The following is an 18,160-nucleotide window of genomic DNA, read 5'->3' on the forward strand; positions in this document are numbered from 1 at the left end:
GTAATTCATTACTTTGTGGAAAAGTGAACTTCAGTGGCATTGGATGGTAGGGGAGGAGGGGTGAGGTGGGAAGACTCCTTTCCTTGCCATTCCATTCTTCTGCTCACAGTAGGGCACGATATCGAGTAAGAAGCATTATTCTTCTGGAAACTGTATTTTTAAGAGTGAGAGATATAAGGAAAGGAAGAGGATCCTACAAAGCAGTTAAATATTGCTACAGAAAACGGATTGGACTGGGGGTGGCCAGGAAGAGGAGAAAGAGTGCAGAAATACAAACAAAACAAAGCTGAAACACCCAAGGGAGTCCCGGCCCTTTGGCTTGTAATAAGTCAGCTTTTGTTAGGTTGGCTTTTGAGTATTAAGCACTCAGTTCATCTCCATTGATTTGTAATGAGGCAGGGAGGCTCACAAAGCCTTAATCAAGCCAGGATCCCTTTCAAATGAACTCTTCTGCAGAGAGAGCTGGCAGATAGCATCTGTGGAGGAGCTGTGTTGGAAAAGAGCTCACTGTCCCATTGTGAGGCTTACACTGGGCAAGAGAATGGGGCTGGGGCTTCATTAGGCTGATAAAAACCGACAGGCCAACTTTTCATTAGAGGGACGCTCAAATCCACTTTACTTGGCTTTCCCCCTTTACATTATAAAAGCATTATCAGGCCCAAGCTTGTGGGACTCATTATTCCACACAAACACCAGGCTTGGAGGTGGGGAGGGGCATTGCGAGCTGAGCCATCCATCTTGGAATGGGATTCAGTACCTCCATGAGCTGTTCAAGGCAAAAACCCTCATGGACCCATAGGCCAAGCTTCTGACTCCCGGGAAATTAAGATCCACAGATTACCTGCTGTGGTGGTTTGATTCGGGTGTCCCCCATAAACTTAGGTGTTCTGAATGCTAGGTTCCCAGTTGATGGACATTTGTGAATTAATGCCTCATGGAGGCAGAGTATTGTTAGGGGCGGGCTTATGGGTGTCACAGGCAGTTTCCCCTGCCAGTGTTTGGCACACTCTCCTGTTGCTATGGTCCACCTTATGTTGGCCTGGGGTTGATGTCCACCCTCTGCTCATGCCATTTTTTTCCCTGCCATCATGGAGCTTTCCGCTTGATCCTGTAAGCCAAAATAAACCTCTCCTCCCCGCCCCCAAGCTGCTCTTAATTGGGTTATTTCTACTAGCAATCCAAACCTGACTGCACAGTAAAGTGGTACTGAGGAGTGGGATTGCTGCTAGACAACTGATTGTGTGGCGTTGGCCTTTTGGAGCTTATTTTCAAGAGAAATGTGAAGGGATTTGAAACCTTGGCCTAAGAGATGCCTTGCAGAGTTATAAGTACAGCTTGATGAACTATTCTGGTCAGAGCTACAAGACCTGAATCCTGTAAGAACTATGGACTGTGAGGTTTGGTTTATGAGGGTGAGGAAAAGCTTTGCTTGGACTGAGCTAGCAGTTTGTGTCAGAAGCTTGCTCCTGTGCCTGTGTCCTGAGAAGTTGTGCAGGGTTGCTTTGCATAGAAATGAACTGGAGTGAGCAGAGGGATATGGCACAGAAGGAAAAATCTTTGGGTGAACGGTTGCTGGTCAGTGGCAATTGAGAGATTACAACTTTGAGACTGGGCTAGCTGACCTGTGCTGGGGCAACAGGAAGAATGCCGACTCTTTTGAAGGGGCCTGAGTGCTCAAGGAGTGTCCTGTTCTTCAAAGTCTGCTTTATCCCTCCCCCCCCACCCCAGTTTAACAATTTGTTACTCTACCTGGTATTGTGGAGTATAAGAACTGCAGGAAAGAGAGGGTCATTGAGTTTGCAACACAGTCTTATATTTTGGAAATGGCCATGGGCAGTGTGAAACAGATTTGCTAGTTGCCTGCATGGGGACCCCGTGGGACCATGAGGATGAACCATGGATTGCACTGGAGACCCAGTGGAGATACCGGGACAACAAGATGGCTGATAAGGAAAGCTGCGGGGCCCAATGAAGTTTTCCAGGACAGTGAGTAGCCTAGCTGGAGGGGTGGAATTAGAATTCAAGAGACTTGTTGCTGGTTAGAATTAGTGGACTTGGAGATTTTTCACTGGCTAGAGTTGTTGGACTTGGAGCTACAGAGTTTGTTTTTTTGCCCTGGTTGTTTTAAATCATGTATTGCAAGCTGACAGCCGCCGCCGCCGCCGCCCACCCCTCCGCGCCCGGGGCTTAGTCCTTCACCGCCACCGGTTGCCTCCCCTCCCCCTCGCCCCCGCCCCCCCCCCCCTCCGCACAAGGTTTCAACACTAAACGTGCACAATGTCTTTGAAACCAAGAGTAGTAGATTTTGATGAGACCTGGAACAAGCTCCTAACTACAATCAAAGCAGTTGTCATGTTGGAATACGTCGAGAGAGCAACGTGGAACGATCGCTTCTCAGATATCTATGCTTTATGTGTGGCCTATCCTGAACCGCTGGGAGAAAGACTTTATGCAGAAACAAAGGTTTTTTTGGAAAATCACGTTCGGAATTTGCACAAGGTATCTCAATACCCAGTTTATTAAAAAGAATAAATTGACTGAAGCTGACCTTCAATATGGTTATGGTGGTGTAGATATGAATGAACCACTTATGGAAATAGGAGAGCTAGCATTGGATATGTGGAGGAAGTTAATGGTTGAGCCACTTCAGACCATCCTTATCCGAATGCTGCTCCGAGAGATCAAAAATGATCGTGGCGGAGATGACCCAAACCAGAAAGTAATCCATGGGGTTATTAACTCCTTTGTTCATGTTGAACAGTATAAGAAAAAATTCCCCTTAAAGTTTTATCAGGAAATCTTTGAGTCTCCCTTTCTGACTGAAACAGGAGAATATTACAAGCAAGAAGCTTCAAATTTATTACAAGAATCAAATTGCTCACAGTATATGGAAAAGGTTCTAGGTAGATTAAAAGATGAAGAAATTCGTTGTCGAAAATACTTAAATCCAAGTTCATATACTAAGGTGACTCACGAATGTCAGCAGCGAATGGTTGCAGACCACTTACAGTTCTTACACGCAGAATGCCATCATATCATTCGACAGGAGAAAAAAAATGACATGGCAAATATGTATGTCTTACTCCGGGCTGTGTCCACTGGGTTACCTCATATGATTCAGGAGCTGCAAAATCACATTCATGACGAGGGCCTTAGAGCAACCAGTAACCTCACTCAGGAAAATATGCCAACATTATTTGTGGAATCAGTTTTGGAAGTGCATGGGAAATTTGTCCAACTTATCAACACTGTTTTAAATAGTGATCAGCATTTTATGAGTGCATTAGATAAGGCCCTGACATCTGTTGTAAATTACAGAGAACCCAAATCTGTTTGTAAAGCCCCTGAGCTGCTTGCTAAGTACTGTGACAACTTACTAAAGAAGTCAGCAAAAGGGATGACTGAGAATGAAGTGGAAGACAAACTCACCAGCTTCATTACTGTTTTCAAATATATTGATGATAAAGATGTTTTTCAAAAGTTCTATGCAAGAATGCTGGCAAAACGTTTAATTCATGGGTTATCAATGTCTATGGATTCTGAAGAAGCTATGATCAATAAATTAAAGCAAGCCTGCGGCTACGAGTTCACGAGCAAGCTGCACCGCATGTACACGGACATGAGCGTCAGTGCAGACCTCAACAACAAGTTCAACAACTTCATCAAAAACCAGGACACCGTCATAGACTTGGGGATTAGTTTTCAGATCTATGTCCTACAGGCGGGGGCCTGGCCTCTTACTCAGGCTCCCACATCTACATTTGCAATTCCCCAGGAGCTAGAAAAAAGTGTGCAGATGTTTGAATTATTTTATAGCCAGCATTTCAGTGGAAGAAAACTTACATGGTTACATTATCTGTGTACAGGTGAAGTTAAAATTAACTATTTGGGAAAACCATATGTAGCTATGGTTACAACCTACCAAATGGCAGTTCTTCTTGCCTTCAATAACAGTGAAACTGTTAGTTATAAAGAACTTCAGGACAGCACTCAGATGAATGAGAAGGAGCTGACAAAAACAATCAAGTCATTGCTTGATGTGAAAATGATTAACCACGACTCAGAAAAGGAAGACGTCGACGCAGAATCTTCATTTTCATTAAATATGAATTTCAGCAGTAAAAGAACAAAATTTAAAATTACTACGTCAATGCAGAAGGACACCCCACAGGAACTGGAGCAGACTCGAAGTGCTGTAGACGAGGACCGGAAGATGTATCTCCAAGCTGCTATAGTCCGTATCATGAAAGCACGAAAAGTGCTTCGGCACAATGCCCTCATTCAAGAGGTGATTAGCCAGTCGAGAGCAAGGTTCAATCCCAGTATCAGCATGATTAAAAAATGCATTGAGGTTCTGATAGACAAGCAGTACATTGAACGCAGCCAAGCGTCCGCAGATGAATACAGCTACGTTGCGTGACCCCCTCTCCAGCATGGGTGTGAGAAGGTCATTGCCATCACCATCCGGTGTGCTCCTGTGGGAAGAAGCAGGCCTGCGCCTCCATACTTTGGTCATTCGGCAGCCCCTGTTTTTCTGCTGTTTACAACATCACCAGTGCCACGTCATGAGCATCAAAAGAAAATGCCTAGCGATGTTTCAAGCTCATGTCATCATGACATTTCTTAAAACTTTATTAAAAGAATGAGTGAAGTATTGCTGAAAAGTGGAAATTTGGTTGGGTATCATGCTTTTTCTCCCCTTCACGTTTGCAGTTGATGTGTTTTTTTTTTTAAGTGTATCTTAAAGGACATAAAATAAAAACTTAAAATATTGTAATATGACAGATAACCTAATAATTGTACCTACATTAAAATGACAAACATGATGTTGCTGCTTGTCAAATAAAAGAACTTAAGAAATAAAAAAAAAAAACCATGTATTGCTTGAATATTTCTTTGCCATGCCCAGTGCCATATTTTGCAGTGTCACTGTTTATTCTATGCCATTATGAGGCTTTTGTGGGGGATTTTTTATGGTATTATGGCTCAGTTAAAAGATCTTGGATGATGGGAATATATGAACATCATTGGGATTGATAAAAACCATGGGAACTTTTTTTTAAGATTACATTTCTTTATTAATTAGTTTTATATTCAGCAAATACAGTCACTTTAGTACCATTATTAGGCTCATCCATGACCTACCCCCTTCCCATTGGCCCCTCTTGTTAAGGTATATGGGTCATGCATTGTGGGGTTAGCCCACAGTTATGGGTAAGTTAAATGTCTCTGCATATCATGATCCAACATGTGGCTCTAACATTCTTTCTGCCCCCTCTTCCACAAAACTTCCCTGAGCCATGTTGGGTTCATTTTTGGTGTGCTTCAGTGATGGGATGTCAGGAGCCTCTGGGTCTCTGGCTCTCTGATTTTGTAGGAGTTGATTTTTCTCTGTGTTGATCTCCGTCCCCCTTGTCCTGCTGTTGTAATCTTTATGCATCATGTTTCATTATGGAATCAAAGCTAATCTTAGTAAAATTGTATGGCATGCTGTGGTACATGCAGGTAGTCAACTGCAGACAGATCAGAAGTTCAAGACCAACCTAGTTTATACTTTTACCTATGTTGGGAAGGTCATGGGCCCAAGGATGAAAGCTACAAATGTTTGTTGGTTGGCTAGGTTGATGTGTTGTGCCCACCAAACTGCCTTCCAAACATTTGTATTTATACCCATAGATGAGTGCTGTTCTCACCTTCAGTCAGAGAAGTTTCCTTTTTCAGTAGGTGACAGCTATTGGGGAGATCCAAAAGTTGTCAAAGTAGTAAATGAGATTCATCACCTCTCAACTCAGGGAATGCTGCAGAAGAGGAGGTGGAACGAATTTAAACGGTAGAGGCTGGGGAGGAGTATGGTTGTACACCGTCTTCCAAACACTACATGGCCATTGCACTTATGACCTCACAGTGATTGTCATTAAGTGCACAAGACTATTAGGAATGGTGAGGGGATAAACAAAACAAAAGAAACAATAAATAAATAAATAAATAAATAAGACATTAAGTCAGGAAAGGGACAGTTAGAAAGGAGTGAGATCAGTAGAAGGAGGATAGATGACAGGTAATAAATATGGTAGTGGGAAGGGCTTATGAACAGTATATGTTATCTACCTAAATAATAAAAAGGCTTGAAAGAATCTACAGGAGGCTTGAATCACAATTCTGGTGTGGGGGCTTTGAAGCAGTGGCTTGTATTAATAGTCTTGGGGTGCATTCCACAGCAGTTTCTCGACTTTGGCCTCTGCCATCTGATACCTCGCCTCTGTTTTACGTTCAGTGTTCTCAACCCTTCACCATCTACCAAGCTGAGAAACTCACATACTGCTGATGATGTTTCCCTCCACAGATTAAAAGATCCTGGATTCTTTTCCTCCCATGTTCGTTTATATATAACACAAAGTATTTAATTCTACATTTGGTGAGGTGCCACCATTTTACAATGTATACTGTGTTACTCTGAAATTGTCTTTAGAGCAATAATGAGTTTATAATAATAATAATAATAATAAATATGCTTTATCACCACATTGTGTCCCATGTTCTGCCAGGTATATTTATTTAAAATAAAGTACATTTAAACACACTACAGTATGGTGCGTCTAAGATGTTGTCTCTCATAATCTCTGTTCTACCAAATTGGCTTTAGTGAGTAACTCATACTCTCAAAAGCATGTTTATTTGCTTTTAAAAATTGTATTAAAATTTCCCTAGGAAATGCCTGGTGCAGTCATAAAACTCAAATATTGGTGTTTTTCTGCTGCTCAAAAACACCACAGATAACTGACTTTCTGGGCGAGGAGCTACCTGTTCTTCATGAGACTCAGTCTAGGCGGCACTTTGAGAAGCCACCTCTGCACATAGCATCCCGACCATGCTGGGGACAAATGCATGATCTGATTGGGGTTTCCAGGTGTCTTTGTCCATTTACAATGAAATCTACCCAAAATGTTTAGGCCCACAACCTGTTGTGAGTCAGTATTAGTTTCCACAAATACCTAAATATCACTTTTTCATTTTCATGTTGACAAGAATACTCTGCTTTTTTAAAATTATTATTATTTGCAAAAAAAGAAAAGAGAGAGACAGAAAGACACACACACAGAGAGAGAACAGGCCAGAGCCTCTACCCAACCCAAACGAGCTCCAGATGCATTCACCACTTTGTGCATGTGGCTTTACATGGGGGTTAGGGAAGCAAACCCAGATCATTGGGCTTTGTAGGCAAGGTCCTTAATAGCTTAGCCATCTCTCCTGCTTTATTACTGTTTGATTTTTTTGAAAGAATCTCATGTAGCTGGCCTTAAACTCACTTTGTAATGAAGTCTGGTCGGGAACTCCTGATCCTCCTACCTCCACCTCGCAATTGCTAAGATGACAGATGTCATAGGCATCTCACCGTAGGCAGCTCAGTAACAACAGTTTCAACCTTAACCCTACTCTGTATTTTAGGATCTGGCCTATAGGCAGTAGTGCTTCCCACAGTGTTAGGTCATAAACCACTGCTTTCAGCAGCCACAATGATGACGGTGGTGATTGTGGTAGGATGCCAACTGACTCACTCCTCCTATTCCCTGAGAATTTGAAGCATCTGACTTGAATATAGCAGAGACAGCGGAGTTTGTATCTGAACTGTTTCTATAGGCAGGATCACATGACCTGGCAAGTTGAGGTCCAGTTACCCAGCAGGCAACTGTGACGTAGGTGTCATCTTGGGACACTTCCCTGCAGTAGACACTGGCATCAGGCAAACCAAAGTTATAAAATGTGAGGCGCACAGTTCTCCAAACTGACACAAGGTAGAAAATAGACATTATGCTTTTCTTCAGGAATGTCTGAGTTTACTAGACAAAAGGCCTAATTTTCTGCTGAGAGTGCAGCACTTGGCTCACTGCCAGGTATATAGGGATAATAGTATGTTTGATAAAAGGAAGAACTTAGCTGTCTTTCTGTCTGGTGTAAACATCTGAGAAAGCCAATCAGTTCCTGTTCCCCGAGCCTCTACCTGAGACAGAGTTAGTGACGTTCATAACTACTGAAGAGGATGGAGCCCTCACACTCTCTATAACTTTCTCTTAGCTGGGGCTGCAATAAATCTGCACTGTAAATACGGCATGGCTACTCAAGCCTGAGTCAGACAGATATCCTAACCACACCATGACACAAGTCTACATGAGGAAAGAATTTGGATCTAAATGTTCATCTTATTACTTCAACCAAGAGTTAACCTTTTTCTCTTTTATAACTGGCATTAAATGGCTGGGGTTATTTTGTTCCTTTTAGTGATAAATCTAATTGAGTCTCAGTTCTGAAAACAACCTCTGATTTGGCACTTTTCCCAAGAGAGATGGAGTGTGGTATGGAGGTCAAGCGAAGGGTGATAAATTGCAGAATTATGGATCATACCTTCAGCTCTGTTACTTTAATTGCTTTTAGCATCACAGTGAAGGGAGACAAATCCAGCAATGGTCAAGCACTTAGCAAAATAAACTAAGAGCTGTGAGTGTGACATGCAGGCATGGGCGAGCTCTGGCATGGGGTCTTCTGAGGTCAGATCATGTGGAAGTCCAGCCTTTTCAGGCATCAGCTATGGAAAATGCAAATGCATTGAGGTCACCTAGCTAGTAAGCTTTCCCAATAGCTCAGAGTGTGTGAACGGGCAAATATCAGTATCTTGAGGAAGCTGTTTATTGAGTGGTTAATCTCACAGACTGCTTTTGGTCTCTCTCAATGGTTTGGGAAAGCAAGAAAAAAAAAATGTTAAAATCAGTATAGTCTGTGGAGAAAAGTCTGATGGTTCTGCAGGACCCTTCCAGTTTGGACTCAGAGATCCAGGGAACATGGACCTTTGCCATGGTGGAGTTGCAGATGTCTTTCATCAAAGAATCCAGGGAAGATGAGTGCTGACATCCCACCACCTTTCCAACCAGATGTCCTGTTTCCTGATGCCATGATCATGCTGGTGACAAGACAAAGAAAGGAGGAAGGAAGAAATCAAGACAATTGCTGATCTTAAATATAGAATTTAAAGCCAAAGAGATCATCTGTATGAGCTGATAGGCCTTAGTGCTCTACCAACAACAGAAAATTATAACCTACCCATCAGAATCTTGTGATCATAAGTGCTCCTTGTGACTATATGAGCGCAAGAAGGAATGAAGATGTTAATGGAAGACCACTAGTCCAATAAGGTACATACTTTGTACTTTGTTGGAAACAGAGTATAGATTGAGAAATAAATGGAGACCTGGAGGATGCAGCTTCCTCAAGGTCAGAGAATTGTAAGGAAAAAAGGAGACTAGAAAACAAATATAACAGGACTTGGGGTGAATGGGCGTGGTAGGACTATACAGTGGTTTCAGGTTGCTCCTCTCACATTCATGAGTTACTGATGTGATGGTAGTAAGAGGTGGGCCTTGAAGAATAATTAGGCCACAAGGACTTTTCCTTCATGAATGGGATTAAGGTCCTTAAAGTAATAATTATTATAAAACAAGTCTATGCAGTGTTCACTTAGCACCCCTTTGAGTACATAACAATTCTCCTTTCTGAAAGAAATAGCAATAATTTGCCATTTTGGAAGCAGGGAGCAAACCTGATCGTGAGGAAGCCTGCTGTTGCTTTTTCTTTAATAAATTAAATTTTGTTGTATCTTTTGTTTTACTTTATTTTTGGGATGACCTAGAATTCACTATGTAGTCTCAGGCTGCTCTTGAACCCAAAGCAATCCTCCTACCTCTATCTCCCAAGTGCAGGGATTAAAGGCATGCACGACCATCACCAGCTTAAAATTTACTTTTATAAAAGGTTGTACTTGGGCTTGAGAGATTGCTTAGCAATTAAGGCACATGCCCACAAAACAAAAGGACCCAAGTTTGATTCCCCAGGACCAACATAAGCCAGACACACAAGGTGGCTCATGCAACTGGAGTTCGTTTGCAGTGGTTGGAGGCCTTAGTGTGCCTGTTCTCTGTCTCTGTCTCTCTCTTTCTCAAAAAAATTTAAAATTATTTTTTAAAAAGTTACACTCTTATATTCCCTCTCTCCCATGCAATTTCACTGAAAACTGTCCTCAGTGGGTTTATTGGTATTTACTGTGGGATCCTCAGGGCCTCTGTCAGTCTCTGTTGATGGGGGAACCATGCTTCAGACTAACCCTACCCACCCTGTGGCTCTTATAATCTTTCTTCCCCTTCTTCCACAAAGTTCTGTGAGCCTCAGCTGGGGTGTTAGAGGCATGATTCTGTTCTAAGTTCTGTGTATCCTCTGGATTTCTGCTTTGGAGGGTTTTGAGTGAGCACAGTGTTTGTCACCTTCACCTTGGAGCTGGTTGTCAGGCCAGCAGTGACAGCAGTGCTTGGGTTGCCATTCCCTGTACCACGTCTCCCAGGCCCTTACAGATGCGGTACAGGTGACACATCTAGTGGAAGGAATCCGCTGTCCTTTCTTGGCATGTTGATGGGTCCTCAGTCTCCCCAGTAGTCTCTGCCTTCTGTCAAATACAACAGATTCTCCAACCAAACGCGAAAGAGGGATGAGTGTGAACGTTTGAGAGAATTTTTTTGATGTGTATTCCCACTCTTCTTAGCTAGAGAGCAGGGGAGGTTCTCAACAAAAGAGACCTTGGAGAAGGTGTGTGGATGACATGGGAGTGTTGATAGTTTGAAGAGAAAAATAGCTCCTTTGTCTGCTCAGACAGGAGGGAAATAAGAAGTTCTGCTGAACTGCTTGTAAAGAAGAGAAGTTGAGAAAGATCGTGGTTGGTCTCATCTCCCCTAAGGAAACCCTGTAACGTCCATCTAGCCACCGACAGCCCACTTGACTACTTACATGTGAAAAAAACGCTTCAACTTTTCCTTCTCTTCCATGTCTTACGCAACCCCTCTCATCAGCCTCCGCCTGTGTTTCAGCTTCTCTTCTTCCCAGTTGCCTGTGCCCTTCCACACACCACGCCTGCTCTCTACTGCTCTGCATGCAGTCTCCAAATTGCTTGCCTGTCGCTTTCAAACTTCACAACCTCCCATTGTGTGACCTCCATCATCTTCATAATGACTTTAGTGGACACACCGCCCTGCCTCACTGGCCCTTCTCTGCAACTCCACTTATGTCAGAGAAGCAGAGACATGAGAATAAGCTACAGAAGCACCAAGTATGTGTTTGCCTTCTCTTGCTACCCTGTGTTTTTATTCCTTTTTGCTCACTACTCATTTATTAGCTGAAGTTCACAGAACATAAAGTTGATCACTTCAAATCAGACAATTCAGTAGCATTTATCACGTTGACACTGTTATACCATCACCATCTCTGTATAGTTGCAAATATTCGTTTGCTCCAAGTGGAAACAGTTTGAACTATTAGGCAATGATTCTCAGTTCCTGTTTCCCCAAACCCTAGCAGACATTATTAACATTTCTTTCTGTCTATATAGGTTCAATTGTCCTTGGCACACCATGGAGATGGGAATAAATACTATATGACAAGGCGTCCAGCTTCTTTCACTTAGTGTCATGGGTTCAAAGTTCAAGCTTATTATAGTGTTATAGTTCTTCATTCCTTTACATGAGTGAATAATATTGCCTGGGTTGGCTATATATTTTATTAATTTGTCTATCAGGGCTTTTCACATGAATGTGTAGGTGTTTTGTGTGCATATATGTATGTGGTTTGTGTGTGTATGAATGTGTATATGTGTGTGGGCACAAGTGTATATGAATGTGTATGCACATGTGTTTATGTGTGTGGAAGCCAGAGGTTATCGTTGGGTCCTGCAGTCAGTGCCATAATGCTGGGATGAACATCTAAACTGCACATAGCTTGTGGGAGGAAGCAGTTTACTCCAAACTTACAGATCCAGGGGAAGTTCCATAATGCTAGAAGAATTTGACTGTCATTCATCAATCCAAAAACAGACAGAAACTACCACCATCCAGCAACCATCAAAAGCAGCAAGCAGCAGGGACCAGCCAAAAGCAGAGCACTCCGAGCTCAGATCTCACTACATACTTTTAGGCTGGAAATCATATCTGGCCCCAAACACACCTTTGGGCTGGACCCCAGGGTCTAACCCCAGTGACACCTTCTCCAGCCAGGCAGCTGGAGAGCCAAATTTCAAGCTCTAACAAAACACCTAGTCTATGGGGAACCTACATACCACAGGTGTCTTCATCAGTCGCTCTCTACCCTCCTCTTCGAGACGGAATCACTTGCTGAACCTAGAGCTCATCTGTTCGGCTATTAACTAACCACTGAGCCCCAGCGATTTCTTGTCACCATTTCCCCACTGGAATTATGGGTGCAGCGCTGTAACCAGCATTTTAAATGTGGTGGTCCAGAAATCCAAATTCAAATCCTCATGCTTATACTCTGAGCCACCTCCCCCCACCCCCACCGCAACTCCACAATTTATCATTTGCTTGTCATTTAGCTTGTCTCATTCCTCACTCATTGTGACTAGGGCTGATTGGAAAATTTGTAAACAAAAACTTACTGGAATACTTTGTTTTTCAATTTTTTTTCATTGTTGTTTTCTTTCTGTCAGACAGTCTGACTACGTAGGCCAGGCTGGCCTTGATCTTCCTGCCTTGGTCTGCCTCTCAAGAACTAAGATCACAGACAGTGCCACTGCACCTGGCTTGGCTTTTATTTCATTTGGTCTCACTAAACTTTTAAGATAATGGGTATTCTAAGATGAGGGCCCTGAAACTCTGCTCCTCACCCTGGAACCAAGCTGGTGCTGGTGCTTGACTTCTCTTCCGGAGAGAACTGGTTCTCCAAGAAAAGAAGATGGCACTAATAGCTTGGCTTGACCACAGTCACCCAAAATGCCAAGTGGGAGCTAAATAATTGACCTGATTTTATACAAGGGAGCTTACTTTTCCTCACAGCAGAGCTGACTTGTGCTGTCAGAAGTGGCTTGTTCAGTAGAGCAGCCAAGAAACTTTTGGAATTCTACAGGATTCTGCTGGTTGTGCATAAAGTAATTAAGTGACTTTGGGGGTCATAATTTTCTCACTTGAACCATTTAGGCCTTCAGTTTAAAAAAAAAAAAAGGTGGTTCAGTCATTTCTTCTTTATACATGGCTAGTGAGAGTCATGTGCACTTCTCAGGGTCTGAACTTCTGTAAGAATTAAAAGGTTACATTTAGTAGAAAATACTATTTTTTTTAAATAATGGAAAGTCATGTTTGCATAACATTCATAGAGAGAATTTTAGTCAGACTGAGCTTTCCTCTCATTCAGCCACACACGTTCTGTGCAGCCCTAGTTTCAACCTCCCCTGAACTCTATTTTTTTTTTAATTATCAAATGAGAGTGATCATATCTGCTTGTCACTTCTCTCTTAAATCTTATTCTACCAATGAGATAGAAGCCATGGTGTTTCCTCTGAGTCTAGCATGTTCTTTTTAGTGGATGGTGCTTTGGCCTCAAGTTCAAACATCAGCAGGCCAGGATCCCCTGTGATCCAGTAGGTACCATGGAAAACAGGTTTGACAAGATTACCGGCTGTTTCCTTTCCTTGCCCTCCAAGTACAGGGTTCTCAATACACACCTCAACAAATCAGCTGTTGGAGAAGGAAGAAAACCAAATCAATGCCAATATTTTTGATTTGAGTCCACCTAGGTATATTTACAATTCCTTACTCCTTCCACCATGATGTCTCCCCCCCCACCTCTGTGTGTGCGGGGTGAGAGAGGCAGAGGACAACGTTACATGACTTTACTTAGGCATTGTCCAGGGAACAACATCTCTTATTGGCCTGAAGCTCCAAGGATCTGCTAGCTTTCACCATCTGGGATTGCACTGGGATTGCAAGTACGTGCCACAGTTCCAGCATTTTTTAATGTACATCCAGTGGATTAAACTCAGAACTTAGGTCGTCTTTCTAGACAAGCACTTTACTGATTGAGCCATCTCCCCAGCCCCACTGTAACTGTTTTTTCTTATTCTGTACCTCTTCTTATCTAGTAGTAAATACTTAATGGAAGTACTGTAACTTAGTAGATATTGAATCAACAGTGGTTAGAGGGTTTTTTTTTTTTTTGTATTTTGTTTTCTGAGAGAGAGAAAGAGAGAGAGAGAGAGAGATCCAGCGAGCGTGCTAGGGCCTTTCAGCTGCTGCAAAAGCACTCCTGACATGTCTTCCCTCTTGTGGTCATGCATGGCATTGCACACTTGTGTCACTGTTGCGTCTATCTATACGTGGAATCTGGAGGATGTGAAGGAGTCCAGAGGAAGACATTGTATAAAAGGGTGGGGGGAGGGTCAAGCAAAATTCAAGATATTCTGAATAAGACATATGAAAATCTACTTTCTTGAATAATGGCACATCCAGAAGCTATAGAATGTTAGTACAAAATTTTCAGTGCAAGGGATGGAATACCTTCCAGTGAGACTTTTGCCAAGGAGGTCCCTGTTGCCTCCAAAATGTTATAGGTTATTGCCAATGCCTTTGTTTTCCACTGAGAAAGAGATGCTAAGCCCCTATTGCTGAAGACTTCACATGCCTGAGTGGCAAAGTCACTGAGAAATCAAGCTGGTGCTGAGCAGCAAACCTTCTTCCTATAGACCAGCCAACTGAAAGCTGGAAAAAGCTGCACTGTATGCAGCCTTATGGGAGACAGAAGTTATCAGTGGTGAAAATAGCAGACACTGAAAGTCTCATGTTTGGCCACACAGGCCAAATGACTGAATGAGTGCAATTGTAGCATGTCTGCTCTGGGGGAAACCAACTGCTTTCTAACTAGACTCACTCAAGGGGGGGAATACATGCCTAGTACTGAAAACCTAATCAAAAGCCTATGGCAGGGGAGGTCATGACCTTAGGGGTTCAAGACCTAATTTTGTCTGGATGAAGTATATATTACTCTTACCAAATTTCCCTGTAAATACTACACTTAATGTTTATATTCATATACAAATGCTACTCTCACTTCTGGTTAAAGAAGCTTCTCTTTTCAGATGGTGATGACCATTGGGATAACCCAAAAGGCAACATAGTGCTGAGAAGAAGTGACAGAGGAGTGTCCAGCACTGAAACATCTCTATCACACCCTCCAAGGCTCAGGGTCCATTGCAGAAGAGGTTGTGGAAGAATGTAAGAGCCAAAGGAAGGGTACCACTCCTTACATACAGCTGTCCAGACAAAAATTGGCCTCGATATCCAAGACCTTGCAGTGCCTAGTAATGCCCACCCAAGACCCCCATAATAGGAGAAAAAGATGATGACATCAAATTAAAAGAGAGACTAATGGAGAGAGGGAGGGGATATAATGGAAAGCACAATTATGAAGGGGAAAGTGGGGTGTGGGGAATACCATGGTTTGTTGTCTGTAAGTATAGAAGTTGTCCATATATATAAATATATAAATATATACATATATATATATATATGTATATATAAATTCTTAGGCTTCTCAGGCAAGTGCCTTAACCACTAGGACATCTCTCCAGCCCACCAGTGTTTAGTTTTATGTCATCATTATTAATATCCATTAACTTGGTTGTTGTCAATGGAAGCTATGACCATATATACCTATATGAAAGGGACTTGGAAGTCCCACCTGGCTTTGGTTAAGCTGTCACCAATCTTTTAAACAATATGGATGAAGAATCTGAGTCTTGCTATAAGAAGACAGTTTAAGAGGATTCTATGCTAAGCATTCTCTCCTTCCCATGGCTACGCATAAAGCAAACAGAGACTTCTGGGAGCCTTGAGGTTAGATGTCTTTTGGTTTGTGCCAAGTTTTAGCCCCAGATTGAAACTACCCTGAACCCATAGGCCAATGCTTTTCCCTTAGGGTAACATTTAGCCAGGATTGCCATGTGGGGACTTGGCCATGGCTAGGCCGCATTGAGCCACACGCAGCTACTAGAGAGAGAATCAGAGTCCCAGATGATGGTCAACTGAAAATTCTCAACCACGAGTGCCATGTGAACCACACACTTGCATGATGACCTGACTCAGAAGAAAGATTTACCTTCCCAGAACCTAAGGATGTCATTACTTGAGCTCAGGGTGCCTTGGCTCTGTATGGCTGGTAGTGTTCTCATTGATTTCCATTTGCACAAGCTCAAAGCCCACTGGGGTGCCCTTTCACAACACTACAGAGAGGGTTGAACATGATGGCAGTGCCTCCTGTAAGCCACGGTGGCAGCTGTTGCCAGGACCACCCGGCAGGACTCCTTGCTGTCACTGAAGGCACTGTTCCCAAGCTGCCTGGCTCCGCCCCAGCTTCGGCACAGAGCAGTTCAAGGAACCCATGGCTCAGCGTGAAAAGGGAAGACTGAGAGGTCTGCACTGGTGCACACGGCGACTTTGTCCAGGGACAGATGCGTTGAAGGCCTGACATAGGAGAGGAGACAGCAGGGAGGTGCTCGGATTCGAAACTTGTCAATCAGGCGCCCTAGATAATAAGCTGAACTGTGAGCGGTTCCAGAGAGCTCCCGAGTCTCTTCACTGATGAGGCAATAGATATATCACTGCACCATGAAATGGCCTCCGGGTGGCTATAGAACGCTTAATTATTGATTAATCTTCAGTAATTAATGAATTTGAACACGACTGCTGCTAAACCAAGACAGGAAACGCCAGTGCTCCATAGAGAGAGGCATGTCTGCTATGCTTTGAGCAATAGGCTTTGCTCCAGGTACTGTTACTTCCCCCAAGGAGGGACTGGCCTGGATTTTAATTTTGTGGGGTTTTTAAAATTTATTTTATTTTATTTTATTTTATTTTATTTTATTTTATTTATTTTATTTTATTTTATTTTATTTTTGCCTCCAAAGACTACCGAGAAGGTTGGTAGAGACTGTGGAAATCACTGAAGTCCCAAGAACGAAAATGAGAAATAAAATAAAGCAGGTGATGAAATGATAGCAAAACACAGAAGGAGATAGTAAAACCACAGAGAATGGCAGGGAAAGGGTCTGTTCCGTCTTCAACTTTTACTGGCCAGATACTGTTCACCAGGAATTGAGTTTCCAATGGTGAATAACAAATAATCTTGTCTTCTAGTTATTCGGTTTAGTAAGAGAATAGAAAATCTCAATTTCATGTTTTATCTACATTTAATAGATGCACCATGAAGTTTAAAAAGGCCCCGAGGAGCTGGGGAGGTGAGTCACTAGGTAGAGTGCTTGCCAAGGAAGCATGGGGACCTGAATTCACCTTCTCAATACCCATGCAAAAATAGAGCGAAGTGTATTAGCAATTTTTTTTTTTTTTTTTTTTTTTTTTTTTTGCATTATGGAGACCAAATACTGGACCAGAAGTATCTTAAGAAAAGAAAAAAAAAAAAAGGCTTACAGTTTTAAGGGGATATATTACATTATGTCAGGGGCTGCATGGTGCCAGGACCAAAAGGGCAGTTTGTCACATTATAATCAGAGCATGAAAGGATGGGAGAGCAAGCCTCAAGGCCCACCCACAGTGACCCAGGGGTACTGCCTTTGACAGTAGGTTACATCTCATAAAGGCTTCACAACCTTCCCAAACGGTACTGCCCACTGGGAACCACATGCTCAAATGCATGAGCTTTTGAAGAGCATTTCATGTTCAAACCACAACTGCTAGTCACAGCAGCATGCGCCTACAACCCCAGTGCTGGGGAGATGGAGACAGGAGGGTCCCTAGGGAAGACTGACTAGCTAGTCTAGGCTAATCTGTGAGCTCTAAATCCAGATAGAGACCTGATCTCAAAAAATAAGCTGGGGCTGGAGAAATGGCTTAGCAGTTGAGACATTTGTCTGCAAAGCCAAAGGATCTAGGTTTGATTCCCCAGGACCCATGTGAGCCAGATGCACAAGGTGGCGCATGCATCTGGAGTAATTTTGCAGCAGCTGCATGCCCTGGCACACCCATTCTCTTTCTATCTGCCTCTCTTTCTCTTTCTCTCTGCTTCTTACTATCTAAATAAATAAATAAAGTATATAAAGAAAGAAAAAAAATAAGCTAGCAATAAACTAGGCACCCATCATCAGTCTCCAACACACACACACACACACACACACACACACACACACACACGTCACATAAGATCCGAAACTGTAACAGTAATCCAGACAGCAATAATACAGACTCTTTGAACAGGAAGAGGGAAGTAAGTATTAATGTAAGGCCATCTTTTTTAGGGCAGCACAGCCAGTGTGAGGGATTCTGTCAAAGGC

General features: G+C 42.7%; 1 protein-coding gene across 1 annotated transcript; it reads left to right on the forward strand.

The window, feature by feature from the left end:
- Nucleotides 1-2,247: 2,247 nt before the first annotated feature.
- Nucleotides 2,248-4,779, forward strand: LOC123462867 (cullin-2-like). The gene is given in 2 exon segments (XM_045157015.1): nt 2,248-2,495; nt 2,497-4,779. Coding segments are annotated over 2 exon segments (2,142 nt in total). The 5' UTR covers nt 2,248-2,277; the 3' UTR covers nt 4,421-4,779.
- The last annotated feature ends 13,381 nt before the right edge of the window (nt 4,780-18,160 follow it).

This window comes from Jaculus jaculus, chromosome 1 (assembly GCF_020740685.1).
Source record: "Jaculus jaculus isolate mJacJac1 chromosome 1, mJacJac1.mat.Y.cur, whole genome shotgun sequence".
Classification (NCBI taxonomy): domain Eukaryota; kingdom Metazoa; phylum Chordata; class Mammalia; order Rodentia; family Dipodidae; genus Jaculus; species Jaculus jaculus.